This window comes from Sturnira hondurensis, unplaced genomic scaffold (genome assembly GCF_014824575.4).
Source record: "Sturnira hondurensis isolate 20B ecotype Veracruz unplaced genomic scaffold, ASM1482457v3 Scaffold0008992, whole genome shotgun sequence".
Lineage (NCBI taxonomy): Eukaryota > Metazoa > Chordata > Mammalia > Chiroptera > Phyllostomidae > Sturnira > Sturnira hondurensis.
In genome coordinates, this window is record NW_028081623.1 from 989,864 (window position 1) to 1,017,141 (window position 27,278).

The 27,278-nt window shown below is 37.1% G+C and overlaps 1 protein-coding gene and 1 pseudogene across 1 annotated transcript in view; one reads left to right on the forward strand and one right to left on the reverse strand.

Annotated features, from left to right (window-relative positions):
• Nucleotides 1–27,278, forward strand: part of SLC13A1 (solute carrier family 13 member 1) — a 139,992-nt gene that overhangs the window by 36,233 nt on the left and 76,481 nt on the right. The window contains exons 2-6 of the mRNA XM_037056494.1: nucleotides 8,987–9,115; nucleotides 19,432–19,568; nucleotides 22,082–22,269; nucleotides 22,862–22,919; nucleotides 23,001–23,049. Of these exons, the coding sequence (XP_036912389.1) occupies nucleotides 8,987–9,115; nucleotides 19,432–19,568; nucleotides 22,082–22,269; nucleotides 22,862–22,919; nucleotides 23,001–23,049 (561 nt within the window). The remainder of the gene's footprint in view (nucleotides 1–8,986; nucleotides 9,116–19,431; nucleotides 19,569–22,081; nucleotides 22,270–22,861; nucleotides 22,920–23,000; nucleotides 23,050–27,278) is intronic.
• On the reverse strand, nucleotides 11,415–14,894 carry LOC118993965 (protein N-terminal asparagine amidohydrolase-like; annotated as a pseudogene).

Here is a 27,278-nt window from a genome sequence, read left to right on the forward strand (position 1 = left end):
TGATGAAGCTGATCAATGTTGAAATGAAATTTCATCCCCAATGGGAAGGGTTATGTGTGATGAACAGAATTAGCTAACATCATTTCTTCCTTCCTCCTTGCCTTCCTTCCTTCCTTCCCTCCCTCTCTCCTTCCTCCCTTCCCTTCCCTTCCTTCTCCCTTTCCCTCCCACATCTTTCTGTCCCTTCCTTTTTAGTTTTTTCGTTTAGCAGTCCCTTATGGATTGGTGCTACAGGTAGCTGTCAGAGTGACTAGCCCTGTAATCTGGCTGTATGCAAAGGAGTGGCAAAAATCAAAGTGTTTTCTTGGAAGATGATCTGGTTTGGGAACAGCCTTGCCTGCAGTGGAAGGAGTGGGATTGAGGCTGAGGGGCAGATCTGAGAAGTAAAATGACAGGGAGATAGAGCATCAAGAGAATGGTTAGATGTACCTAAAGAGCAAGATATTAAAAAGTTCATTTTGTCTTTGAAATCTAGGTTCTTGTTATCTTTCTGCAACAGAGAACATAAAGTCATCAGGAGGAGATTTAGGGTTATTCATGTGTTTTCTAAGTAAGAAAAAGTGCAGGCCTAGTTTTTCTCTTACACTGCACTTTAAATTACTGGTATTCACAAATACTTTCCAGAACAATTTAGGAAGATTCAGTCAAGGCTCAGCTTTGTTTTATTTTTTTCTTCAAAATTGTAGAGTCAGGCTTTGTATAAAACTGTCAACATCAGAACACCTTTCTCCTTTGTAAAGATAAACATAATTAAAAATATGACACAATTCTGGATTATTAAAGATTTCTTGCTCTGGCTGGTGTAGCTCAATGGATTGAGTGTGGGCCTGTGAACCAAAGGATCAAGGTTCGAATCCCAGTCAAGGCACATGCCTGGGTTGCAGGCCAGTTCCCAGTAGCGGACACACAAGAGGCAACCATACATTGATATTTCTCTCTCTCTCTCCTTCCCTTCCCCTCTAAAGATAAATAAATAAAATCTAAAAAAAAAGATTTCTTAGAAACCCACTGAAAGTGCAAAGATGCCGGCCAGGTGGAGTAAATACAAAGCCCACAGTGGCCACCATGAGGTAGATGAATAGGAGGGCAATGGAGCTAGAAATTGTATTGTTCTGGAAAAATCTTAACTAAAAGACCTCATTAAACCCAGGTAGTTTTTGTAAATTGTCAAATTTGGCTCAAAATTTGCAAAGATTAAATTGTGTGAGAGCAAAACAAGGTGATATATAATATATACTAATCTTTATGATCACTTAGTGTGCTCTAGATTATTTCATATGAAAATTATTTGTCAGTCAAATGTAATGATGAATTTCAAAACTTTCTTTCTATTTGAACATTTTATTGTATTTATTTCCATGACCATTTAGCCCCCTTGTTGTCCCCTCTCCACCTCCATCACTACATTGTTGTGCACATCAGTGACTCCTTTTTCCTTCCTGCTCTATCCCTCCACCACCTACCCCTGCCTCCCATAGCTGACAGTCTGCTCTCTATCTACAAACCTGTCTCTATTTTGCTTGTTAGTTCAATTTGTTCATTAGATTCCATGTATGAGTGAAATCATATGGTATTTGTCTTTCTCTGACTAACCTATTTCACTTAGCATAATGTTCCCCAGGCCCCTCCATGCTGTTGCAAGGGGGTAAAATTTTCTTCCATTTAATGGATGAATAGTATCCCATTGTGTAAATGTCCTATAGTTGTTTTATCTACTCATCTACTGATGGACACTTGGGCTGCTTCCATATCTTAGTGATCGTAAGTAAGACTGCAATGAACATAAGGGTGCTCATGCTATTTTGAATCAGTGTTTTGGATTCCTTTAGATATATTTCAGGATGTGGGATTGCTGGGTCAAAAGGCATATTCACTTTAAATTTTTTTGAGGTATCTTCATACTGCTTTCCACAGAGGCTGCTCCAATATGCACTCCCACCAACAGTGTAAAATGGTTCCCCTTTTTCCACATCCTCCCCAGTACTCAGTGTTTGTTGATTTATTAACGATAGCCATTCTGACAGGTGTGAGATACTATCTCACTGTGGTTTTAATTTTCATTTCTCCAATGATTAGTGAGGTTGAGAATCTTTTCATGTCTATTGGCCGTCTGTATGTTCTCTTTGGAGAAGTGTCTTTTCATGTCTTTTTCCCACTTTTAATTGGATTGTTTGGGTTTGTTTTTGTTTGTTTTTTGGTGTTGAGTTTTGTAAGTTCTTTCTAAATTTTGGATATTAACCCCTTATCAGATGTATCAGTGAATATGTTCTTCCAGGGCGTTGGTTGTCTTTTTATTTTGTTGATGGTGTCCTTTGCTGTGCAAAATCTTTTTAGTGTGATATAGACCCATTTGTTTATTATTTCTTTTGTTTCTCTTGCTTGGGCAGATATATCAGATAAAATATTGCTACAAGTAATGTCTGAGATTTCACAGAGTATATTTTCCTTTAGGATTTTTATGGTTTCGGGTCTAATATTTAAGCCTCCATTCCATTCTGATTTTATTCTTGTGTGTGGTGTAAGAAGGTGATCTAGTTTCACTTTTCTAATGCATCTGTCCAGTATTCCCAATACTATTTATTGAATAAACTATCTTTAGCCCATTGCATGTGTTTGCATCTCTGTCAGATATTAATTGGCTATAAAGGTATGGATTTATTTCTGGGCTCTATTCTATCCCATTGATCTCTGTGTCTCTTTCTATGCCAGTACCATACTATTTTGATCACTATGGTCTTATAGTATAGTTTGATATTAGGTAGCATGATTCCTCTGACTTTGTTCTTCTTTCTCAAATTCACTGTTGCCATGTAGGGCCATTAATGGTTACATAAAATTTTTGAAATATTTTTTCTAGTTCTATGAAATACATAATTGGAATCTTGATAGGCATTGCATTGAATCCATAGATTACTTTGGGTAGCATGGACATTTTAATGGTGTTAATTCTTCCTACTCATGAACACGGTACGCACTTCTACTTATATGTATCTTCTATATCTTTCTTCAGTGCCTTAAATTTTTTTAAGAACAGGCCTTTTACAGCCTTGGTTTTATTTATTCTTGGGTATTTTATTCTTTTTGAAGCAATTATGAATGGGATTTTTTTCTTAATTTCCCTTTCTTTTAGTTCATTGTTGATATATAAAATTGTAACTGATTTCAGGTTCTTAATTTTGTATCTTCCTACTTTGCTGAATTAATTGATCAGTTCTAGTAATTTTTTGTTGGAATCTTTGCAGTTCTCTAAGTGGGATATCATATCATCTTCAAATAAAGACAGTTTTACTACTTCCTTTCCCATTTGGTTGTCTTTTATTTCCTCATCTTGTCTGATTGCTGTGGCTAGGACTTCCAGTGCTATGTTGAACAAGAAAGGTGAGAGCAGACATCCCTGTCTTATTCCTTTCTTAGGTGGAACACTTGTACTTTTTGTCCATTGAATATGATGCTGGAAATGGGTTTGTCATTTATGGTCTTTATTATTTTTATGTATAAAAATTATTATTTTTATGTATATTCCCTCTATACCCACATTGCTGAGAGGGTTTTTTTAATTATAAATGGGTGCTGGCTTTTATCTAATGTTTTTCTGTACCTAATGATATGAATATATGGTTCTTATATTTCATTTTGTTTATGTGGTGAATGACATTTATTGATTTGTGGGTGTTGTGCCAACCTTGAATTCCTGGAATAAATCTTTCTTGATCAAGGTGTTTTTTTTTTCTGATGTATTGCTGTATTTCATTGCTAATATTTTGTTGAGGATTTTAGCGTGTATGTTCATCAGCAATGTTGGCCTATAATTTTCTTTCTTTGTAGTGTCTTTATCTGGTTTTGGAATTAGGATAATGATGGCCTTGTAAAATAAGCTTGGGATCCTTCCTTGTTCTTGAATTTTGTGAAATAGTTTGAGAAAGAGGTGTTAGTTCTTCTGGGAATGTTTAGTACAAATTTACCCGTGAAGCCATCTGGTCCAGGGCTTTTGTTTGTAAGGAGTATTTTTTTTTAAGATTTTATTTATTTATCTTTAGAGAGGAAGGGAAGGAGAGAAGGAAAGAAACATCAATGTATGGTTGCCTCTCATGAGTCCCCCGCTGGGAACTGGCCTGCAACCCAGGCATGTGCCTTGACTGGGAATCGAACCATGATCGTGTGGTTCGCAGGCTCGCACTCAATCCACTGAGCTACACCAGCCAGGGCTTGTTAGGAGTTTTTTAAAGTATATTTTATTGCTTATGCTATTATAGTTATCCTAGTTCTTTCCCCTTTGTCCCCCTCCATCTGGTACCCACCTTCCCTACCACAATTCCTACCCTTAGTTCATGTCCACGGGTCATGCATGTAAGTCTTTTTGGGTTCTCCACTTTGTATACTATTTTTAACACACCCTGTCTATTTTGTACCTACCAATTATGCTTCTTAATCTCTGTACCTTTTCTCCCAACCTCCTCCTTTCCCTTGTCAGCTAAAAACCCTCCAAATGATCTCCATGTTTATGATTCTGTTCTTCTTCTGGTCACTTGCTTAGTTTTTTTTTGTTTGTTTTTATTTTTTAAAAGATTTTATTTGTGTATTTTTGGAGAGGAGAAGGAAGGGAAACATCAATGTGTGATTGTCTCCAATGCACCCTCCACTGTGGACGTGGTCTACAACCTAGGCATTTGCTCTGACTGGGAATTGAACCAGCAACCCTTTGGTTCATAAGCCAGCACTCAATCCACTAAGGCACAGCAGCCAGGGCTGGTTTTATTTTTTAAATTTGTCAATGGTTGTGAGTTTGTTGTCATTTTAATGTTAATGTTTTGATATTCTTTTTCTTAAATAAGTCCCTTTAACATTTTATGTAATAATGGCTTGGTGATGATGATTTCCTTGAGCTTTACCATGTCTAGGAAGCCCTTTATTTGCCCTTCCATTCTAAATGATAGCTTTGCTGTATAGAGTAATCTTGGCTGTAAGTCCTTGATTTATATCACTTGAATACTTCTTGCCAGTGTTTTCTTGCCTATAACTTTTTTTGAGAAATCAGCTGACAGACTTTATGGTAACTCCTTTGTGGGTAACTCCCTGCTTTTCCCTTTCTATTTATAAGATTCTCTCTTTATATTTAATCTTTGGCATTTTAATTATGATGTGTCTTGGTGTGGTTCTCCTTAGGTCCAACTTGTTTGGGATTCTCTGTACTTCTTCAACTTGTATGTCTATTTCCTTCACCAAATTAGGAAAGTTTCTTTCATTATTTTTCAAATTAAGTTTTCATTTTCTTACTCTTCTTTTCATCCTTTTGGAGTCCCTATGATTTGGATGTTGGCACTTCAGGAGATGTCCTAGAGTCTTCTTATTCTCCGCTTGTTTTTTTTTTGAATTCTTATTTCTCCATTCTTTTCTAGTTCACTGTTTATTTCTTCCTTATGTTCCAAATTATTGATTTGAATACTAGCTTCCTTCCCTTCATTCTTGGTTCCCTATGGATTTTTCTTATGTCATTCAGTGTAACCTTCATTTCTTTCCTTACGTTTTTGCCATATTCAATGAGTTCTCTGAGCATCCTGATCACCAGTATTTTGAATTCTCCATCTGGTAGATTGGCTATGTATGTTTCATTTAGTTCTTTTTCTGAGGTGTTGATCTGTTCTTTCATTTGGGCCATATTTCTTTGTCTTCTCAATTTGGCAGCCTCCATGTGTTTGTCCTGTGTATTAAGTAGAGCTGCTTTGATCCCTGTGTTTGTGTACCTGTTAAGTTGTATGGGGTGGAACCTGCTGTATTAACCAGGGTGTGGCAACCCACCTTACTGCTTTGTGGCTCTGTGTAGGGGGTGGAGTCAGAGAGAGGACAACGCTGCTGTCTGGCTTCTGGTAGTTTTCCTTGCACTTGTCTCATTTCCAGTCACTTCACCTACTTTCTGTATGTGACATGCCCTTCCAGCTGTTGTCCTTGTGGTGCATCCCTGAGTGGGTGGGATTGCATATGTTCTAAGTCCTGTTGGGCCCTTTAAATGGACTCTCCTGAGAAACTGGCAGTACCTTCCACTACCCCAGCCCCCACTGTTTTTTGTAGCCAGAAGTTATAGGGCTTTGTCTTCCTGGAGCTGGAGCCCTGGGCTGTGAAGTCTGGTCTGGGGCTGGGATCACTTGCTACCAAGGGGTCCATCCTAATTTTATCCACCACATGTGAACGTGAACCACCTCTTCTGCTGCTGTCACCACCACTTCTCCACACTACTTCCTGTCCTCTCCACAAAAACTCCGTGTCTTTACCCTTTTGACCTGCCTGGATGAGCATGGCTTCCTTAAGTCCTTGGTGGTTGGACTTCCATACAGTTCAAATTTCTGGTAGGTCTGAGTATTTTTTTTTTGTTTTGAGGTTAGTTGTAATTCTTCTTTTTGTTGCAGTAGGAGGCAAAGTGTGTCACCCATGCCACCATCCTGACTGGAAGTCTTGGGAGTTCTTTCATTCCTACTTCAATTTCACTGGGTTAATCTGTCTATTCAGGTTCTCTGATTCTTCCTGATCTCATTTTGTAAGATTGAATGTTTTTAGGAATTTATCCATTTCATCAAGGTTATCCTGTTTGTTGGCATATAGTTGTTCAAAATATTTTCTTGCAATCTTTTGTATTTCTTTGAGTCAGTTGTTATTTCTCCTCTTTCATTTCTGATTTTATTTATTTGGACCCTCTCTCATTTTCTTCTTGATGAGTCTGGTTAAAGTTTATCAATCTTGTTTGTCTTTTCAAAGAACCAGCTCTTGGATTCACTGATCTTTTGTATCATATTTTAGACTCTATTTTGTTTATTTCTTTCCTGATTTTTACTATTTCTTCCTTTAGGCTTTGTTTGTCATTCCTTTTCAAGTTTCTTTAAGTTTAAAGTTAGATTGTTTATTTGACCTTTTCTGGGTTTTGTTTTTTTTTTTGAGCTAGACCTGTAATGCTATGAATTTCCTTTCTAAGGTTTGCTTTTCCTGTGTCCCACAGATTTTGGATTGCTGTGCTCTCATTTTCATTTGTTTCCAGGTATCTTTTAGTTTCTTCCTTTATCTCATTGTTGACCTATTCATTGTTTAATAATAAAAATATGTTATTTAGCTTCCATGTCCTTGCATGTTTTTCCATGTTTTTCTTGTGATTGATTTCTAGTTACATGGCATTGTGGTCAGAGAAGATGTTTGATATGATTTCAGTCTTCTTAAATTTATTGAGCTTTATTTTGTGTCCTAAAATGTGGTCTCTCCTAGAAAACATTCCATGTACACTTGAAAAGTATGTATATTCTGCTTTGGGGGTGGGGGGGGTGGAATGCTCCGAAGATATCAATTAAATTAATTTGGTCTAGTGTGTTGTTTATGGCTCCTGTCTTCTTGATTTTCTGTCTGGATGATCTATCCTTTAAAGTCAATAAGGTATTAAAATCCCCTACCATAACTGTGTTTCTGTTGGTCTCTCCATTTATGTCCATCAAAAGTTGCTTTACATATTTGGTGCTCCTGTGCTGGATGCATTAATGTTTACTAGGGTTATTGCCTCTTGTTGAATTGTTCTCTTTATGATTATATAGTGTCCTTCTGTGACTGTTAAGAGGATTTAAAGGGCCAGAGTTGCTGGCCCTTTAAGAGGATTTTATGTCTCCAGCTACCTCTCCCTGGTGGACAGAAATCCCACTGCTTTTCACAGCTGGATGTTATTTGGGTTTCTTTCCTGGCTCTGATACTGTAGGCTGGGGATCTCCGGCTTGGGGTTTAGTCCCCACAGTTCTCAGAGGGTAGCCCTCTGGCCACTGAACTATCTCTCTGGAACTTCAGCTGCAGCCCATGGGAGCCCAGCCAGCCCTCCTGTGCCTCTAGTGTTGTTGTGGTGAAGTGGTTTCTTCCACCTGTCCTTCGTTATAAGGCTTCTATCCAGCTAGTATTCAGTTGGTTATTCAGGATAATTTCTCTCTAATTTAGTTGTAATTCCTGGTTCTGGGAGGAAGTTAGTGCAGCTGCCACTTACTCCTATGCCATCTTAGATCTCAGCAACAATTTCTTAACAATGCCCATAAACAGAGACCTGCAGTTTTATAACTAGCAAAGCAGCAGATTCTAATAAGTGTCTCAGTCCTGGTGGGTCTCCATGTCTCACGAGGAGGTCGGCTGTCTTTCTAAAAAGCAAGGCAGAAGGTTCGTCACCTCCAGGTTCATATCACTTAGGAGTTAATTCAGTCTCATCCATGGTACATAGGTTGGCATTGTCTTTCTTTGAAACAAAGTACAGTGAAAAATTTCTTCTACGTTGATTTCCCCCTTTAAGTAGAAGGAAGGGAAGGTATGTGTATGTGGGGGCCCCAAATAACTAGGCAGCAAGGAATACAATTAAAAGTCAGATGCCCCAGAAGAAAGGCAGTAACTTGGCCATTTCTGCATTCCATTAAACTGGGAGTGAATTTCATCAGCCAAATAAAGTTAGGAAGTAGCATACATATACACTGATAAGGGCACAGAAAGTTGACTATATGCTGTTATCTGTTTTGAAGGAAACTTAAAGAATGAGGATTTTTAAAAATATTTTTGTTTTTTCACATGTAATAATTTTGGCTCTTGGAAACCCTAAAAACTGACAGTTTACTGCCCAAATCAAAGTGCGGAGGCCTCAGAGTTGCTTGTTTTTTATTTTTATTTTATTTTTTATCCTCACCTGAGGATATGCTTATCAATTTTAATGAGAGGGGAAGGGTGGGAGAGAGAGAGAGAATCATCTGCAAGGGTTTTTATCTTCAGACTAGGGACTGAACCTGCAACTCAGGTATGTGCCCTGATTGGGGATCGAACCCATGACCTTTCAGTTTATGGGACTGTGCTCCAACCAAGCAAACCACACTGGGCACGGCTCAGAGTTTCTTCTTACTTTCTCTGTGATATAGCTCCATTTAGAAAATGTGGTTGTGATATGAATGATCATTTCCCATCCTCATTGTTTCACCTTGTGTTTTGGTCTTTCCAGGAAGCAAAATGTGCCTACGTACTCTTTATTGTTGCCATATTTTGGCTTACAGAAGTTTTGCCTCTGTCTGTAACAGCTTTGCTGCCTGGTCTAATGTTCCCATTGCTTGGGATCATGCCATCTTCAAAGGTAAGTTGTCTTACAAATGTTTGTCATAATTAGACTCCTTGTTTTCTGCTGATATTTTCATTAAGCTAAGTTATATCCAAAGGGAGCAATAATCCTGTTAATAATGCTTCCATGTAAGTCCTCTAAACTTCCAATTGTTTCTGTTCTTCAGAACTCTGCATGTATATCCACTTTTAGGTGGACATGAACAAAACACAGACTGCAGTTTCTTGAGTTGTGTGTGTCAGTAGGAGAAATGTGTCCAGTCTTCCCAGACTGACATATAAACCTGGTGCATCTCTCCCAACAAAAGGGCAAATTCTTTCACAACCTGCATAATCATTTTGTAGGTAGCAGAATTCAGTGTCACTCAGTGTGGGAAAGTAATTTTTGTTTTTATTAAGAAAAAGTTTCCATGTTTTCTTCTCCAGATACCTGCCATTTTAAAAGATAAAGCCAAATTAACTTTTACATGTGTTTCTATTTTGTTTTTTGCTGAGAGGAGTTTATTCATACTGAGAGGTCTTCTTACCTGTATACAATCTAAGGGTACCCATCTGAAGAAAGTGAATTCAGTTTCCCATTAAAACTGTGAAATGGATTAAACCAGAATACCTTATCTCCACACAGTCTGCTGCTAACTCAGCACACAACTGCCTAAACCAAAGCCAAAACATTCTCAGGAAAGATGTCAAGTTCAAGATGCTAGTGTATGCAATTTTTTACCTTTGGGCTTCTTTCTTCTGCCAGGGTTCAGTCTTATTATCACGGAGCTCATCTGTTTTATAAAGTAGGTGGACATTTTCTTTTTAACTAACCTGGGACCCAGTGTGTTGCCCCTTCCCGACCCCGACCCCATGGGAGAAGCTATATTATTCCTTTCCTTATTTTCAGGATTCCTGCCCATTTGGGAGTCCTTTTCTTTTTTCTTTTTTAATTTTTGCATTTCTGATCCTTCCTGCTCCTCTTTCCTTATTGCATTCTTCCCAGGCACCAGTGATTTAGAGGAATGTAACTAGCGCAGAACTTTAGTTCCCCTCACCCCCCAGACTGAAGCTTTGCTGTCCCCCAAATCTAGGAGCTATCAACTAAGTTTTTCAAATGTCCCAATGTACTACTATATGGCTATCAATAAAGAAGCTATAAGGAGAAGGGCTTGGCAACTCCTGAAAAAATAAGCTGTCAAATTAGTAACCCCTGTTTGGCTGGGTTGTGTGAGCCCACTGTCAGAGATAATTAAGTTTAATCATCACATATTTGTCTCTTATGACTTAATAATAATCAAACTGACTAAATCAACATCTTACAAGAGGCTTAGATAGAATCAAGATTAACTGGAATCATGGGGCATTTCCACAGCAAGCAGGTTATAGGGAGATAGGAGGAAAAGGGTACCTAGGAAGGCCCAGCTTTGTGGAAACTGCTAAAGAAATAGCTCGGCCTCTTTTGAAGATGGAGGCTCCACAAGAGGCAGCAAAACTCTAGGAACCCATGACGGTCGCATTACTCAGGCTGCTGATTGCTGTCCAAAAGTCCTTTATTCCCAATATGCCAGCCTCAGGATAAATTAATAGTTGCAGAATCTTAGACTTGGAAAGGAATTTTTCTGACTCATTCTACTCTGGACAAGGAATCCCCTCCACAATACCCCTTACAAATGAGATGACTCAGGAGGTGCTTAAAGGCTTCCTCTGTGCAGGCCTAATATATCTCACAAGAAAATCCATACCATTTTTGAATCATTTTAACACTTAAGTGACTCAACTGTATTGAGCCAAAGTCTGAAACTCAGTCACTTTGACTCTTTAAACTTTTCTCTGACAGCAAAAATTCTGCAAATTAAACCTCATCTTTCTTTCACATGATAGTGTTGCTTAGATTTGAAAATAAATGTAGTCTCCTCTTCAAGTTTTCCCACCTCCAGCCTTTATGGTTTCCAGACCCCAATTCCATTCCTTTACCCCACCACCCCAACTTCGATTGTCATCATCATCTTCTTCCTCTTACAGAAACTACCTCTAGTTTGTCGATGACACTTAAGTATTTAATAGTTAATAAATGCAATGTCTTTTACATAGTAAGCACTCAATATATGTTAGTCAATTTTAGTATTATTATTATTTGTATACCGACAAAAGTGAATAGATCACTGTAGGACTATTTTTGTTTTTTTTTTCTTTGCCAAAATAAGATTTTATTTTGAAAGTCCTTTGAAAAACACTAAGACTCAATGGATGTAGACTGCAAATTCATATTCTATCCATCCCCCTCCAATGGTCTTTGTCTTGCCAAATATTGCTTTCTTCAGTAATTCTTATTTTTAGCTTCCTGGAGAAAGAAGTTTTTCCTATAAGCCATCTTCATTTTTTTTTCTTGTAGAGTCAAACTGTATTTCCATGATATAGCATGTTTGTTGGAGTTTTTTTTTTAAACACCAGGTAGATCTAGTATGTTCCGTGAAGTGAGGGGGTCTCAGCCAGAGGTGAACTGGAAAAGTTCTCTAGTATTTGCTTGTCATCTTGCTGTACAGAAATCCACATGTGGGTGTGGCATGCAGGAGTCTGGTCCTACACAAATCTGTGTCTTTGCATTATGAATACTAATCATTGGTCTTCCTGTTAATGCTCTCATGTAGTACACAGTTCCTCTCTGACCCGGATCTTGGAAGAAGGCTCTATAAATCTCTGAATTTTAATGTTGATAGCAAGGCCATAAATTATTAGGAAGTGGTTTTAATTTTCTTCCAGGTCATTTAATTTTGTCACACATGATGTCACTAAGTGAATGTCATCTTCTTGTCTGTGAAATTCACTAAGAAGTTGATGACAACTGCGAGTCCTCACTGAAGCTGCCCATGAGGTGCATGTCCAGAATTGCACATTGAGCATGGTTGGAAAGGGATTTTACGCAGTTCATGACTGAAGGGACTGCAGCTTGGGTTCCATCACGATGTGTCAAAGAGGCAGCGCCATTACTTGTGTTCCTCAAGACCACAGTGTGACAAGTGGTGGCATCATCAGAACTCAGAATGGAGATGGAGCCATCTTTTGGGGAGGCCACACTGCAAGCTCTCTTTGCTGAACATACAGAGGGCCCTTGACCCTGTATTGACCCTGTATTGACCCTGTATTGAACAGACTGACCTCTGAGAAGTCTGGCTCTTTCCTCCAGAAGCAGGTGGGCTTGGATGCAGCTGCCCCATAGGCCCAGGGAGGGTGCCTCCCCATGGGGCTGACTCCTGCCCCCTCTAGAAACATTCTGATTATTGCAAAGTCAAAGTGAGTTTATCATCTCTCCTCAGGTATTTCAGCCTAAATTCATTTTAAACTTTGTAATTTTTTTTCTCCTTTTAACTTTAACTGGAACTTGAAACAAATCAAAGTCCCCAGGACTTTGGAGGAAGTGAACAAAACTGTTTTTTCAGTCTTGTGATCCTCTGTCCAAACAGGGCAACTGACCTTTCACTCAGACATAGCTGAAAAATATTTACTCAGAAGTAGCTGCCAGGAAAGGGCTAAAGATTTAGTCAGAAGACCTAAGCTTTAAAACCATATATTCACCAGAAACTACTTGTGTCATCCTGATCATGTCCTTTAACAACTTTGTTTCTCATCTGTAAGTAAGGAATGATAATGACACACAGTGGTTATAACAACCAAATCAAATCATATATATAACACAATAGTATAATTTAAGTACCAAGTATTCTTATGCATTTTAGTATTCACAGTTCAAGTTTCATAGTATTAAACTATCATTCTAGCCTATGGCAGCATTTTGGAATCTCAACTTTTATCATCGAAGAGAATAATATGTCTATAATATCTTTATCTAGGTTCAGAGGCCTATACATCTCTCTTTTTAGCCACAATAGTTTTAACTTTACTTTGTCTACTTATCAAGCATACGTTGAATAACTGTATCTTACAGAACTTATTTCTGTATAGAAGAATCTCAGCAAGTGTTCATTTTCTCCCATTGGTTAAATAAAATTGGAAATGCTAAATATTTAGTGTGCCCAGTTAGGTGTCCTACAATAGTTTTATTGTTATTATTATTAAAAACACATGTATATATACATTTTAGACTTATAAATGTAAAGATACACATATGTATCATAAAATACTATATTACATGTTTTACTCAGTCATTTAACAAATATTTATGTCCTAAGACTCTGCCAGGCATTTCAGAATACATCAATGACTAAAACAAATGAAAAAAATCCCTGTCTTTCTAGGAGGAACAAGACAGCAAACAATACGCCTTAATGAATAGGTAAATTACTTAGGGAGATAGAATGTAATTGGGTCTATGAAAAAAATGCAACAGGAGAATGAGGATCAGGAGAGGGTTGCAGGTTTTTTTTTTTACATTTTTTATTTGGACAGAGGGAAAGAGAGTGTGAAAGAGAGGGAGAGAAACATCAATGTGTGGTTGCCTCTCATATGACCCCTATCAGGGATCTGGCCAGCAACCCAAGTATGTGCCCTGACTGGGAATTGAACCAGTGACCCTTTGCTTCACAATCCACTGAGCCACACCAGCCAGGGCTGCAGTTTTAAATAGAATGGGCAGAGTAGACCTCAGTGAGGTTTCCATACATGAATGAAGATTTACAGGAAATGAGTAAGTGAGCCATTTGCAAACATGGAGAACAACCATTGCTGAAAGGGAAATGCCCAGTGGAAAGACCTTAATTAAGGCATGTATATGTCTGCAGTATGACTGAGCAGAGTGAGTGAAGGAGGGAATGATAGAAGATGATGTCAGGGAGAAAATGTGAACAGAAATTGGACCATGTAGAGCCAAAGTAGGCCACAATAAGGTTTTAACTCTGAATGAAGTTAGACCCTCTAAAGAGCTTGGAGTAGCGGGGTGATATGATTGATTTAATTTGACTTTTACTGTAAAAGGATAACATGTTGAGAAGGTAGAAAGGAAACTACTACCTAGTAGGTTTTTGCAATAATCCAGGTGAGAGGCAATGGTAATTTAGACCAAGAATAGTAATAGGGATATTGAATGCATTATTTTTATTGATGTTGTATCAATAATTTCCTGAATGACTTGATATGGCACATGAAAGAAGGGAAGGAGTGTAAGAGCCTGACATTTTTGACCTGCCAACTGTAGAAACGTTGTTGCCATCAATTGGAATAAAGACTACAAGCAAAATAGGCTTGTTGCAGGGGAGAGAATGACACCTAGAGTTCAGTGTTGGACACTAAGTTTGAATGACCTCCTTTACATCTAAGTGAAGTCATTGAGTAGACAGAAACAAATGAGTCTGGAGTTCATGAGACATAACTGAGCTGGAAATATAGATTTGAGAGTCCTCACCACATACATGGTGTGTAAAACCCTAAGACTTGATGAGAACATTTAGAGAGTGAGTGAAGAGAGAACAGAAAAGAGTACAAACTGAGCTACAGCATTAAGAGAGTGGTGAGAAGAGATAGTGCTAGCAAAGACTGAGAACAGTAGGCTATTGAGGTAGGAGGAAGACCACACAAGTGTGGGTTTCTGAAGTGTGAGTGAAGCAGATGTTTTAAGAATGAGGCAATGATCCAATATATCAAATCTTCTAATGGGTCAGTTAATGTGAAAAGTGGAATTTGACCATTTCATCCACTCAAGTAAATATTCCCTTAAACATATTATCAAAATATAGGGTTTATAAATGTACACATTAGAACTGAAGAAAGTACACAAACATCTCATTTATTTCACAAACCTGATGTGAAGTATTGACTTTCATGGGTAGTACATTGACTTGTAGGAGGGATGCTAAACTCATAGTTATAAGCTACATAACTAAGAGAGAACCCAGGTGCTCTGATCACAAAAACCCATGTGTTTTTTTTATGAAATCCCATTTCAAACAGAAATATAACTATCTTGATGTTGCAAATGGACTTTAAATTTCATTGAGAATTTTATTTGACATACCAATTTTGCCTTGAAAATAGTTATATTTGTCAGTGTCATTTACAAACCAATATCACCTTCTCTTATTACCTCCCATACAATTAGAATATAAACACACACATCTGCCTGTGGCTAATGTTCTTCAAATATATTAACTTTGATGAAAAATGAAGAATGGGTAATACAGTGAAAAACAGAGAATGCAAAAATCCTTTCTTAGGTTTAACAATTAATTTCATTTAGACAGTTGGGCTGCAGGCCATGATTTATTTCCATATTCTATTACAGAATTGACAAACCAGGAGTCTGAGGGTGCCTGTGACCCAATTTTTAAAGTAAAGTTTTATTGGACACATACCCAGCCATGGTCATTCATTTGCACATTATCTTTGGCTACTTTTGTGCTACAAAGACAAGTTGAGTAGTTATGATAGATATCATAAGGCTCACAAAGTCTAAAATATTTACTATCTAATTCTTTGTAGACAAAACCTTTCAACTGCTGGTATAATCTAAAGAGATTATAAAAGCAAGTCTCATGGTCCTGGGCCACTTGCTGCGTTTAATCACTTACTAGTTATGACTTGCTTCTATGTATTCCTTTGTGTTTTCAAAGTAATACTGCATTTGTTGTCTCATTTAAGTATGTAGTATTGTTAAGATAGGATCAGTGGGATTAGTTCAATGAACAAAATTGCAAAAGAAATAAGAGAAGAAGAAAGCTTCAATATCTATTTATCTTACAATTATCAAGTATTAAGTCCTGTAAGACTTTCCAAATTCCCTTAGGAAAAGTGGCCACTTACTCTTTGAAACCTCAACTATACCTTGAAGATGTAGCTCTCATGCACCTGTGATAATTGTCATGTTCTTTGTTAACTTGTTTTTTCCTTGTCTAATAACCCGTAAACTTCTTGAGTTTAGACTAATTAATTCAACATCTGTTGAGTGCCAGTATGTGCCAGGTATGTGCCGAGTCCATAAAATAATGATTGATAAGACACATCTGTCACTTCAAAATATGTCTAGTCAAATGAAAAGAATGGTTAAATAAAGAAATGATCTCTATGTAGATTAAGATGTGCTATAACAAAAGCAACTACTATCCCACCTGTTCTGGGGTGGTCAAGGAAGGCATTTTGGAAGAACAGACATCTGAGTTCATTCATGAAGGAAGATGGGAGGTAACCAAGGTGAGAGAAAGGAATCATTCCAGTTAAATGACAAGCAGGTATTAGAGCATCTTTGTATTTGGGCACTGGACACATAGGAAGAAATTGGTGGAGCTGAAAGACTAAGCTGGAGAGATGAAATGGAATTAAATGATGAAGAGTCTTATAGTCATGTTGAGAAGGTTAGATTTTGTCTTAAAAGACATGGGGTCCACTGAAGAAATACAAGAACAATTATGTGATCACATTTACACTTTAGAAAAAAAGACTACACTAATTATAAAGGGTGGATTAGAAAAGGACAGATCAGCCCTGGCTGGTGTAGCTCAGTGGATTGAGCACGAGCCTGCAAACCAAAGGATCATGGTTCGATTCCCAGCCAGGGCACATGCCTGGGTTGCAGGCCAGTTCCCAGCAGGGGACACACGAGAGGCAATCATACATTAATATCGTTCTACCTCTCTCCTTCCCTTCCCCTCTAAAGATAAATACATATCATACAGTAACCAAATGAGAAATGATGAAGAGCTTAATGAAGGTAATAATGTGCAAAGAGAAAAAAGTAGAAACATTGAAAAGATTTGAAAGAACTAGAAATAATAGGACTTGGTGACTAATAGATACATATTGAAAGTTGAAAAGGGGGTCCTGGCTGACCCTCAGTTTTCTAGCCTGAGAAATTAAGTAGATGAAAATTTCAATCACCACAAAAAGGGATATGTTGAGTTTTTGGATATCTGTGGGAAATTCAAATGGACCGAATGTAAAAATTTTAGTGTTTCAGTATTCATTCAACAAATATGTGTTGAATGCCTACTGGGTACCAGATATTACTTTAATCACATAGAGATAGAAATCAAAATCATAAGATTCAACCATTGGTGTATAAAACAAGAGGACTGCAGACAAAACTCTGACAAATATCAGCCTTTAAGAAAAGGGAAAAAGAAAAGTAATTTTCTAAGAAGGCCAAGAAGAAAAATTCAGAGAGGCAAGGATAGAACCAGAGAGAAAATATGGTCTGAAAGCACCAGTAGATTAATACATTGATAGAATACTTATAACTATTCAGGGTTGAGAGAGTTAGGAGGATAGAATTTGGGGAAGAGAATGTAGACAATTGGGACTCAGGAGCTCAGTGACCATAGCTTGTTTATTAATTTTCTTCCTCCTTCTCTCATTTATTCAATACTATTTACTGAGCTCCTGCTCCATGGCAGAACTGTGCTAGGTGCCAAATATGCAATCGCTAGTAAAACAGAAGGTGTGGTGGAATAGAGAAGAAATGCAACAAGCAGGTAAACAAACAGTATTTACACAATGTTATGTGCTAGGAAGAAAATAACAGGGCTCTGCAACACAGTAAAATAGTAGGATCTATTTAGAAAAGTTTGATATTTGAATATTGAAGGGATGTGAGGAAGGAAAACTGTCAGATTTGATACCTATATCCCCTGCTTATGTGACAGTTTTGTTGCATGGTAGATGTTTATTCAATGTTAGAGTAAGTAATAAATGAAATAAGAAAATTGATGTAATTATTTACTTTCTACTATGCAATTACTACAAAATGTAAAGAGATAAATATAAACTTTGAAAAGCATGATAAATTAATATATATATGTAATTATTGTTCAAGTACAGTTTTCTGTCTTTTAAACTTTGAAAAGCATGATAAATTTATATATATATATATATACATATATATATATATATGTGTGTGTGTGTGTAATTATTGTTCAAGTACAGTTTTCTGTCTTTTACTCCCATCCCAGCCCACCCCACCCCGCGGTGCTCTCCACCTCCCTCCCCTATCCACCCCCCTTAGTTGCTGTCCATGTGTCCTTTATACTAGTTCCTGTAAATCCTTCCCCTTTTTCCCCTGAAATTCTTTCCCCTCTCCCCTCTGGTCACTGTCCCCCTGTTCTCTATTTCAGTGTCTTTGGTTATATTTTGCTTGCTCATTTGTTTTGTTGTTTAGCTTCCTGTTAAAGGTGAGATCAAATGGTATTTGTCTTTCACCACCTTGCTTATTTCACTCAGCATAATGCTTTCCAGTTCCATCCATGCTGTTGCAAAGGGTAGGAGCTTCTCCTTTCTTTCTGCTGCATAGAATTTATAAAACATAAAGATGTCCACTTGTTCACTTCTATGCAAGGCTAATTTTCAATTTTATTTTTTTTAAATGAAACCAAGCTTAGTAAGCTATATTAAAAATGCAGATGCAATTTAAAATAACAAAATTATCATGAAAGGTAATTGTCCTATTTTTCTATGTTTTCATAATATTAGAATAGTTTTGTTACAACTCTTCCATTCTTTACTAGATATTATTTGATTTTTTAAAAAGAGATAATTTCTCTTATAATCCTTTTATTTCAGCACAGCCTTGTGATTCAGGTTAACCAAGCAATTCCTAAAGTCAGTTTCTTTAGAATCAGTCCCATGAGGTACTTCACCTAAAAATTTAAAAATAAGGTTTCTATGATTAGATAAGTTTGAAAAATATGAAATACATGGAATCTCACACTTTGAGAGTGACAATATTTGTTCACATTTAAAGGTTTTGAGGAGGCCTACAGGAAAGAATATTCTAGTATTTCAGAAGTCTGTTTTTTAAACTTATTTGACCACAAAAATTTTTTGAGAAAAAATATTATGTACCTGGCATACTTCAGAGCATACTTTGGTAAACACTGCTGCAAATGGTTGCCCTAATTGTCTGTACACTCTACTAAATTGGAATGATATTAACTAAAAATGGCTTAAAATGTTGACTCCATTTAAAGTTATTTATTTTGCAATAACTAATTTTGAAGTTGAAACTGTTTAAAATACAAGTGGAAATAAAGATATTGGTGAGTTGAACGCTTGACTCAGAATTTCCCCAAATCACAGTCATTGACGTTTTACGATACTAGCATAAACCAATTGACCTAGTTTACAGATGGCCAAATTAAGGCATGGAAGTCCTTTGTCTGATGTCACTCAGCTACTTAAAAATCTGCATTCCTGGAAACTCTTTGTTCTGTATATTTTCTCTTAACACTACTAGTTTTGGGTAGGATATAGACCAAATTTAAATATGTAGTCAAACACATCAACATTTCTCTTGACAAAGTAGAAAGATTACTTAGTTGAATGCAAGAGTTAAGAGCAATGAGATAATGTCCTTGTGTAATGTTATTTTTCCTCCACTAGCCTAAATAATCATGGGTTTAATTGCGATTTCAGGTAGTATCTTCTTATTTCCAAGATTTTCACCTACTGCTAATTGGAGTCATCTGTTTAGCAACATCAATAGAAAAGTGGAATTTGCACAAAAGGATTGCTCTGAAAATGGTGATGATGGTGGGTGTGAAGCTAGAGTGGTAAGCACTGCATTTACTATTCCAGGTTTATATTCTGAACAGATCATTTTTTTGCAGAGCAAATAACTGAAAGACATAATGCATATCCTGGCAATCATTTGTATTGCAGCATAATTTATGACTTTTTTCCCTTGAAAATATGGAAGTGATATAAAGTGTTCTTGAGTTGTACAAGGAAAAAACGCTTTCCCTTCACCGAAGGTCTAATTACAAGGAGATTGCACACAACTCTCTCATCTTTTATGCCCTTTAAGAGTCAAAGCTGAGAGAAACCTCGAGCCTCAACAGACAGGACTGATAGACTTCAGAGTAGATTTCATATTGTTTATTTGGGTGATTGTATATTCAAGAGCATTTTTAATCCCAGTGAGGGACTTAAGAATCAAAGATAAAGACATTACCAACAAAATACAAATATGTGCAGAAAAATTCCAAGGTAAGCATTTTTCTTTTTAAATAAACTGTTGCAAGGTGAAAATATCAATTAAGAAACTACATCTATAGAATGTAAAATCACTCATTTGACTGATTTTCCCCACTGAAATGAATTTTTCCATTAAATTAATTGGCTATTTTAGTTTTAATTGCAGTTCTTAAGAATGTAGATGTAAGCTAAAAATTCTTTCCAGTGTCAAAATAATTTGCATAATGGAATTATGTTGTAAAGCCTTAGGTGGTTCTTCCCTTCTCATCATTCTTTGAAAATAAGAAAATTCTTTTGAGTTCTGTTGTATAATTTACCCTAGGGTATAACCACATCTGTGTTTATCATTTATGGAACAAGTTGTTTTGTTAAACCCTGGCTGGTGTGGTTCAGTGGATTGAGTGCTGGCCTGTGAACCAAAGGGTCACTACTTTGGTTCCTAGTCAGGGCACATGCCTGGGTTGCAGGACAGGTCCCTGGTGGGGGCCCACGAGAGGCAACCCACACTGACGTTTCTCTCCCTCTTTTCCCTCTAAAAATAAATAAACAAAATCTTTAATAATTGTTTTGCTTAAATACAAAGAAATTAAATAATTCAGATAAAACAAAATTTTAAAAATATTTATTTAAAAATTGTAGAAAATATGTATGTATTAAGGACATTCACTTCTTTATGAGTGAAATAGTGTTCCATGCTTCTTGGGATGCTATAGAAATCTGTCTCTATTCCTCAACCATCTGCTCACTGACCTCAGGGATTGGGGTAGTTCATTACACAGTGGGGCAAAAGTCCTGTTCCTCATGCCACTAAATGGCTTTTCAATTTAAGGCTTTTAAAAAATCACACAGAAAACTTATCTCATTCCAACCTTTTTTTTTTAATTGGAAAATTGTGTATCTTACCAATGCATTATGTTAAAAGTGTTTCTAGTTTTCTTTTTTTAAAAATTTGAATTTATTGGGGGTGACATTGTTTAACAAAATTATATAGATTTTAGGTGTATAATTCTATAACATTATTTGTATATTATATTGTCTAATCACCACCCCAAGTCAAGTATCCTTCCATCCCCATTTATCCCCCCATATCCTCTTCATGTTTTCATTTTATTAAGAATAATTTCTTGTTTAAGCAGATTTGTAAAAAGTTTTCTTTCATTTTACACATAGAAAATAGTCACCTTCCTGAAGTTGAAACTTACAATGTAAATTTTTTCTGGTAGATCTATTTTTAAAGGGAATCAGAATCTAATAAATGGTTCCTTATAGAAAGATATGCTTCTGAAAGATTTTCTGGGACTTTCAACTCAAAACACATCATGTTTTATCTCAAGTGTGATTTTGAAAGCTTATAGATATGGCTTAAAATCCCGTAGTTTTAGGTATGTCATTTTTAAGGGATAAGAACAACTGTATTTTTAAAAGAAGACAATTCTTCTTCCTAAATTCCAGTTCTTGACAATTGTTGAGAATGTCAGATTATTCAGGAGAATGTGAACAATAACAGAACCTGCAAAAAATTCTGAAGCCTCATTTTTGCATTGATTTTAACCATTTCCTTCCCCACCATATATCAAACCCAAGTGATGAACAAGTAAAAGGCAGATTTATAAAAATAAATCTCTCTCCTTGCTCTACTGTGCCTTCTTGGCAACATACTAATAAACAGAGATGTGACCAAAAGATAAAAGAAATAATAAAGTATCCTAGATTCAATAGTTGATTGCAAATTATCTTACTAGGATTTGAAGGTACACAATTACTACAATTGTGTCATCTGTGAAAGGACATTTAAATATTGATGTAATATTAGAAGCTATTATACTATTTAGCACCTCGCAGTCTGATTATACATTTAATTGTTGTTCTGTTCTGGGAGAGACTTTTATGGTTTCCTGGGGGACAAATCTTGCAAGAACTCCACTCTTACTTCTGCTACTTCTGTTTCTACTGACTATGATGGTTCCCAGAGTTTGTCATCTGGGAGGAAAAAAGAGTTTCCAACTCATGAACAGCATCCTGTACAATTAAATAATACAGAGTTAATTAACCTAGGAGCACAGCTCATATAAAAGTTCTCTCATTTCAGGCTGACATTGGGCTTCATGTGCAGTACTGCCTTCCTATCTATGTGGCTTAGCAACACCTCAACTGCTGCCATGGTGATGCCCATCGTGGATGCTGTTTTGCGGCAGATCATTGATGCTGAAGCAATGGTGGAGGACACTCAGATGACTTATTTCAATGGATCAACCACTCATGGACTGGAAATGGATGGTATCACATGTAGCTATGGCCATAGGGGGTCCAGTCACATGGGCAATGGACATAAACTCAAGGATTCTGGCTTATATTTTGAATTAAATGTCTATACACGCATGATGTGAATTTAACCTTCCTCTTTCTGTATTTATTTATACAAGGAAATTATGTTACCTATATATTTACCTTAATTAATGATTAAATTTACAGTCTCTAGCCAAAGAGAGCATGCTCCTTCCATCCTGCAGCCTGTCTAATGGAACTCTCTCTCTTATCTTTATCAATGGACCTCCAGGTAGTCTTTCCTACTAAAATCATTTTCCTGCATAATATTGGAAATCTGTAATTCCTACACTTTATTTGGAAATAGCATCTCATTTTAATAAAATTCTTTGCTGCAGTGAAAAATGTTGGGGATATTTGTGTTCATAAAATACATTGTTGGGATGAATATTATGGCAGTACAAGTAAATTTGCTTATTTTCACTTTCTGGTAATACTTCTCTCTCTCTCTCTCTCTCTCACACACACACACACACACACACACACACACACACACTGATAATCCTGCATTTAAATTATTTCTCTTTTATTTAATATTTTCTAGAATGTGTTGATAGACATGAAACAAATGAGAAGAAAGAGGAAACAAAACCAGTTCCAGGGTAAAGAATATTGACATTTTGATTAGGATTTTCCAAATTACATTTTAATAATATTATAAACTGGATCAATTTATTTTTCAGACACAGTAATGATGCAGAGAAAATTTCAAGCAAGATAGAGTTGGAAAAGGTACATAAAATTTTATATTTTCTAAATAATTATACTTGAAATTATATTACATCTGTAGTTATATATGCATGCATTTTAAAAACTATTACTTGCTTCCTTGTCTATAAAGTACTTTGCTTGCCTATGTCAAACCACAGTGTAATGATGTTTTTTCTTTCTTTTTTTTTTAAATTTATTGACCTTTAGAGGGAGAGAAAGAAAGACAGGGGAGGAGGAAGGGAGAGAGAGAAAGAAACCGATTTGTTGTTCCATTTATTTATGCACTCATTGGTTGCTTCTTGCATATGCCTGCAAACCTGCAACCTCGGTGTAGCAGGAGGACACTCTAATCAACTGAGCTGCCCAGACAGGGCCTATAATGGTTTTCTTTTTTCAACCTCTAAATACTTTAGTGTGTATGTTTTAAAATTAAGGGCATTCTCTTAAATAACCACCATGCAAATGTGTCAAAATCAGGAAATTAATGTTGATAGAACATTGTTCTCTAACCCATAGACCTTATTCAGATATCAACTATTGCCCTGCTTGTCGTCTGTAGCAAGAATTGTTCAGGTTTGGGATCGAATTCAGGATCACCTGTTGTGTTTCAGTCTTCATGTCTCTTTACCCTTCCTTCACCTTCCTTCTCTTCCTTCCTTTTCACCTGTTTTTCTTCATTCTTCTTCATTTTGAAATTTTGAAGAGATGGGGCCAGTTACTTTGCAGAATGTCCCTTGATTTGGGTTCATCTGATACTTCATTAAATTGAGGTCCTGCTTATGTGGCAGGAATATCCCAGAAGTAACATGATGTTCTTCACGTTGATCCTAGCAGGTGGCAGGCAGCTGTGACTTGTTCCGTGTTGGTGATGTTAACTTTGATCAACAAGTTCTGGACATGTTCTCCAGAACATGTTTATAATTTTCTCCTTTTAATTAATAACTAATATGTGGGGAGATTATTTGAAGCTGGATGAATACCCTGCTCCTTATAGTAATGGATGGCTCTTGCCTGAATCAAGTTACTAGAATGATTGTCAGCTGGTGATTTTTTAAAAAAAAAATTTTTTTAATTTTACAATTTTTTAAAAAATTCCTTCCACATTTATTATCATAAGGCTCTTTCCTTTTCCCTTCTTTATTTACTTCTGTCAATGGGCAAATGGATTTTTTTCATAGATTACAATCCATTACTGTCATTACTTAACTTTGATGCTCAAATCGTCCCCAGTTTGGTCAGCAGGAGCCTCTCCAGGCTGGCTGCTGTGCCTATCATTCTTACTTGCACACAAGGTCCTGGCTTACTCTCCAAGCCCCAGCTCTGAACTCAACCACTTTGCTAAGGACCCTTGGCTCTTTCCAGTGGGTTGTGATAGTAGAACCCAATATCTGGAAACTAGGTGTGCTCATTGTCACTGAAGTATCATTGTTCATGTCCTTTCAGTAAACAGACTGGGGAAAATAGCCATTTCATTTCATTCTGGCCTTTCACCATTTTATTGAAGTTACTTCTGCCAGACCCTCTATTTACTCCTTTGCTCAGTCCTACAATACACATAAACTTGTTTCAGAATTGTTATACCCATACCACTTTAAACAATAAATCTTTTAAACCAAATGTTAGTTTTCTTTGCTTGATCCTTTTATCTTCAGACTGAGGGTAATGAAAGTACTGTAGCTAAAAGTTACTTGGATTATTTTTCTTTTTTCTTTAATACGGTTGTTACCATTTGACACTTAGTGAAGTTTATTTGTGTCTCTTTGTTTCCAACTTTGGAGTTAAAAGAACCCTTGTTGATTTAACTTTAATTATGATGTGTCTTGGTGTGTCTTCCACCTGTCTTGTTTGGGACTCTCTGTGCTTCCTAAACCCGGGTGTCTGCTGCTTTCACCAGGTTGGGGAAGTTTTCAGCTGTTATTTTTTTAAAATAGGTTTTCTGTCTGTCTTTCTCTTCTCTTTCTGGGATCTCTGTGGTTCCACTGTTGGTACACTTGATGTCATCCTAAAGGTCCCTTAAAAATGGTCATTAAAAAAATTCTGTATTTACAGTTCTGGTTGGATAATTTCCAATTCCTTATCTTACAGATCACTGACTCATTCTGCATCAGCTCATCTGATATTGATTCCCTCTAGTGTGTTTTTCATTTAAGTACTCTTCATTTCTCATGTTACTTTTTATGATTTCGACCTCTTTATTAAAATTCTCACTGAGTTCATCTATTTTTCTCTAAGGTTTATTGGATATCCTTATAAATAAATGTTTTGAACCCTTTATCTGATAGATTTCTTATCTGTTTCATTTAGTTATTTTTCTGCAGTTTTGCCCTGGTCTTTCATTTGGAACATATTTTCTGCTCGTTTTGGCTCTCTGTATTTGATTAATTAGGTAAAACAGCAATCTCTCTTGATATTGAAGGAGTGGTCCTCTGTAGGACCAACCCCTTTGTAGATTGTGCAAGTCAGGTGACTTTGGCAGGCAAGTTGGAGCTGGAGCATTTGTGGGTCAAAGGAAATTGGGGGCAAGCTTCACCTGGGCTTTGAGCTGTAGCTGGAATGCACATGGGACAAGGAAAGTCCAGGGGACAAGGTGCATGGGACATCTTGGCACACCAAGTAGAGTTGTCGCTAAAGTAGGGTCAGGGTTCAGGGAGCCCTGGGGGCAAGCCACACTGTGGCCAGAGGCTGAAGTGAGCAGGTCTGTAGAAAGTCCTGAAGACAAATTGTATCTGGAGCTGTAGCTAGTTCAGGTGTGAAGCTGAGGAGAGTCCCTGATGCAAGTTGCTCTTGCTGGAAGTTAGAGGTGGAGAAAGCCACAGAGAGACTGGGAACAAGCCACACCTTGGTGGGGAGCTATAGCTAGGACTTGTTACAAAGCTGAGGAGTCCTGGGAGCAAGCAGTACCTAGGAAGTCTTGGCAGGCTGGCTGGAACCTGGAGCAAGAACAGGCTGCAGAAGACCCGAGGATAAGCGGTAGCTTTGCCGTGGGCCTGGGGCCTGGGCACCCTGGAATGGCATGGGCCTGCAGCTAGAGCCCCTGGATCAAGCTCTTGCCCTTGCAATCAAGAGGGAAGGGAGGGCTACAAATGATGCTCTGGTGCTTCCAAACCAAGGGAGAATTCCATAGCTCCTCTTTCATTGGCAGATGCTCTGTGGTTCGTAAGTGGATTTTCTTCCTGTATAGCCTAGGTGTCCTTTAAACTACTGTTTTTTCCTGGTGTGCCCCAGAGTAGGTGAGTCTGTGTGGGACCTTCCAGAACCCCTCTGAACTGCAGGTCAATGTGTTGAGTGAGGGGTCCACAATGTAGTGTCTACGGCTCTCCTATCTGGTTCCATATGCTCTCTCTCCTGTTTGTTGTGCAGAGATTGTTCAGTCTGCTCTCAGTTCTTCTCCAGAGGGAATTGCTCTGTCTGTAGGTGTCAATTTGATGAGTTCCTGGGAGGAGGTTACCCTGCCATCTTGGAAGATCCTGATGTAATGATTGGGAAGCCTTCATGGATAGACCAAAATCAATTGCCTGATAGAAAACATATTCTGCTCTGAAAATCAGCATCATTATTTTCTTCTTTTACTAGGTTCTTGGTGATAGCATTTAGCATAGGTAGTTTGAAGAAATGTAATTTCTGTTTCACAGTAATATTTTATTTTTAATTAAAATCTTGCTGGCCTGATAGTTTGATTTTCACTAGAAGTATCCTCATTTCTTCTTGCTTATGAATTTAGGTCAACTCCAGTTGTCTTTAGTGTCCCCATTGCCACGAAAAACTTCAGTGCAGAATTCATGAGTTGCTACTGTCAAATACAAATGGGAAAGTTGTAGCCCTTCTAGTTATCAGAGAACCTGAGGAGACTCTCGTAAACTATCTCACATAATTTATTGAGTAAGTCTCTATAACATACTATACTAGGTTGTTTTGGCAACAGTATATCTCAAACCACTGGAAAATAATCCTGCCTAGAAATAGTACTAAGGTAATCATGGCATTAAAAATAGGAGAGTGGGGCATATGTTCCTTCCTCAGGCTGCAATGCATTCCATCAACTGAATGGGGAAAAGAAAACCCTCTTATTATTTACAGAAATCTCCAAGGAAAAAGTGATTTCTCTGTCAAGAGAAAACAAATACAAAGATATGTTTTAAGCCATTAGTTATAGTGTACAATGAGGGTTTTAAAGGTGGGAATTGAATATATGTTTACAAAAAAATTAGCATCTTTAGGGATAGAAGTAATTCTTCCAAAATGTAAAATTA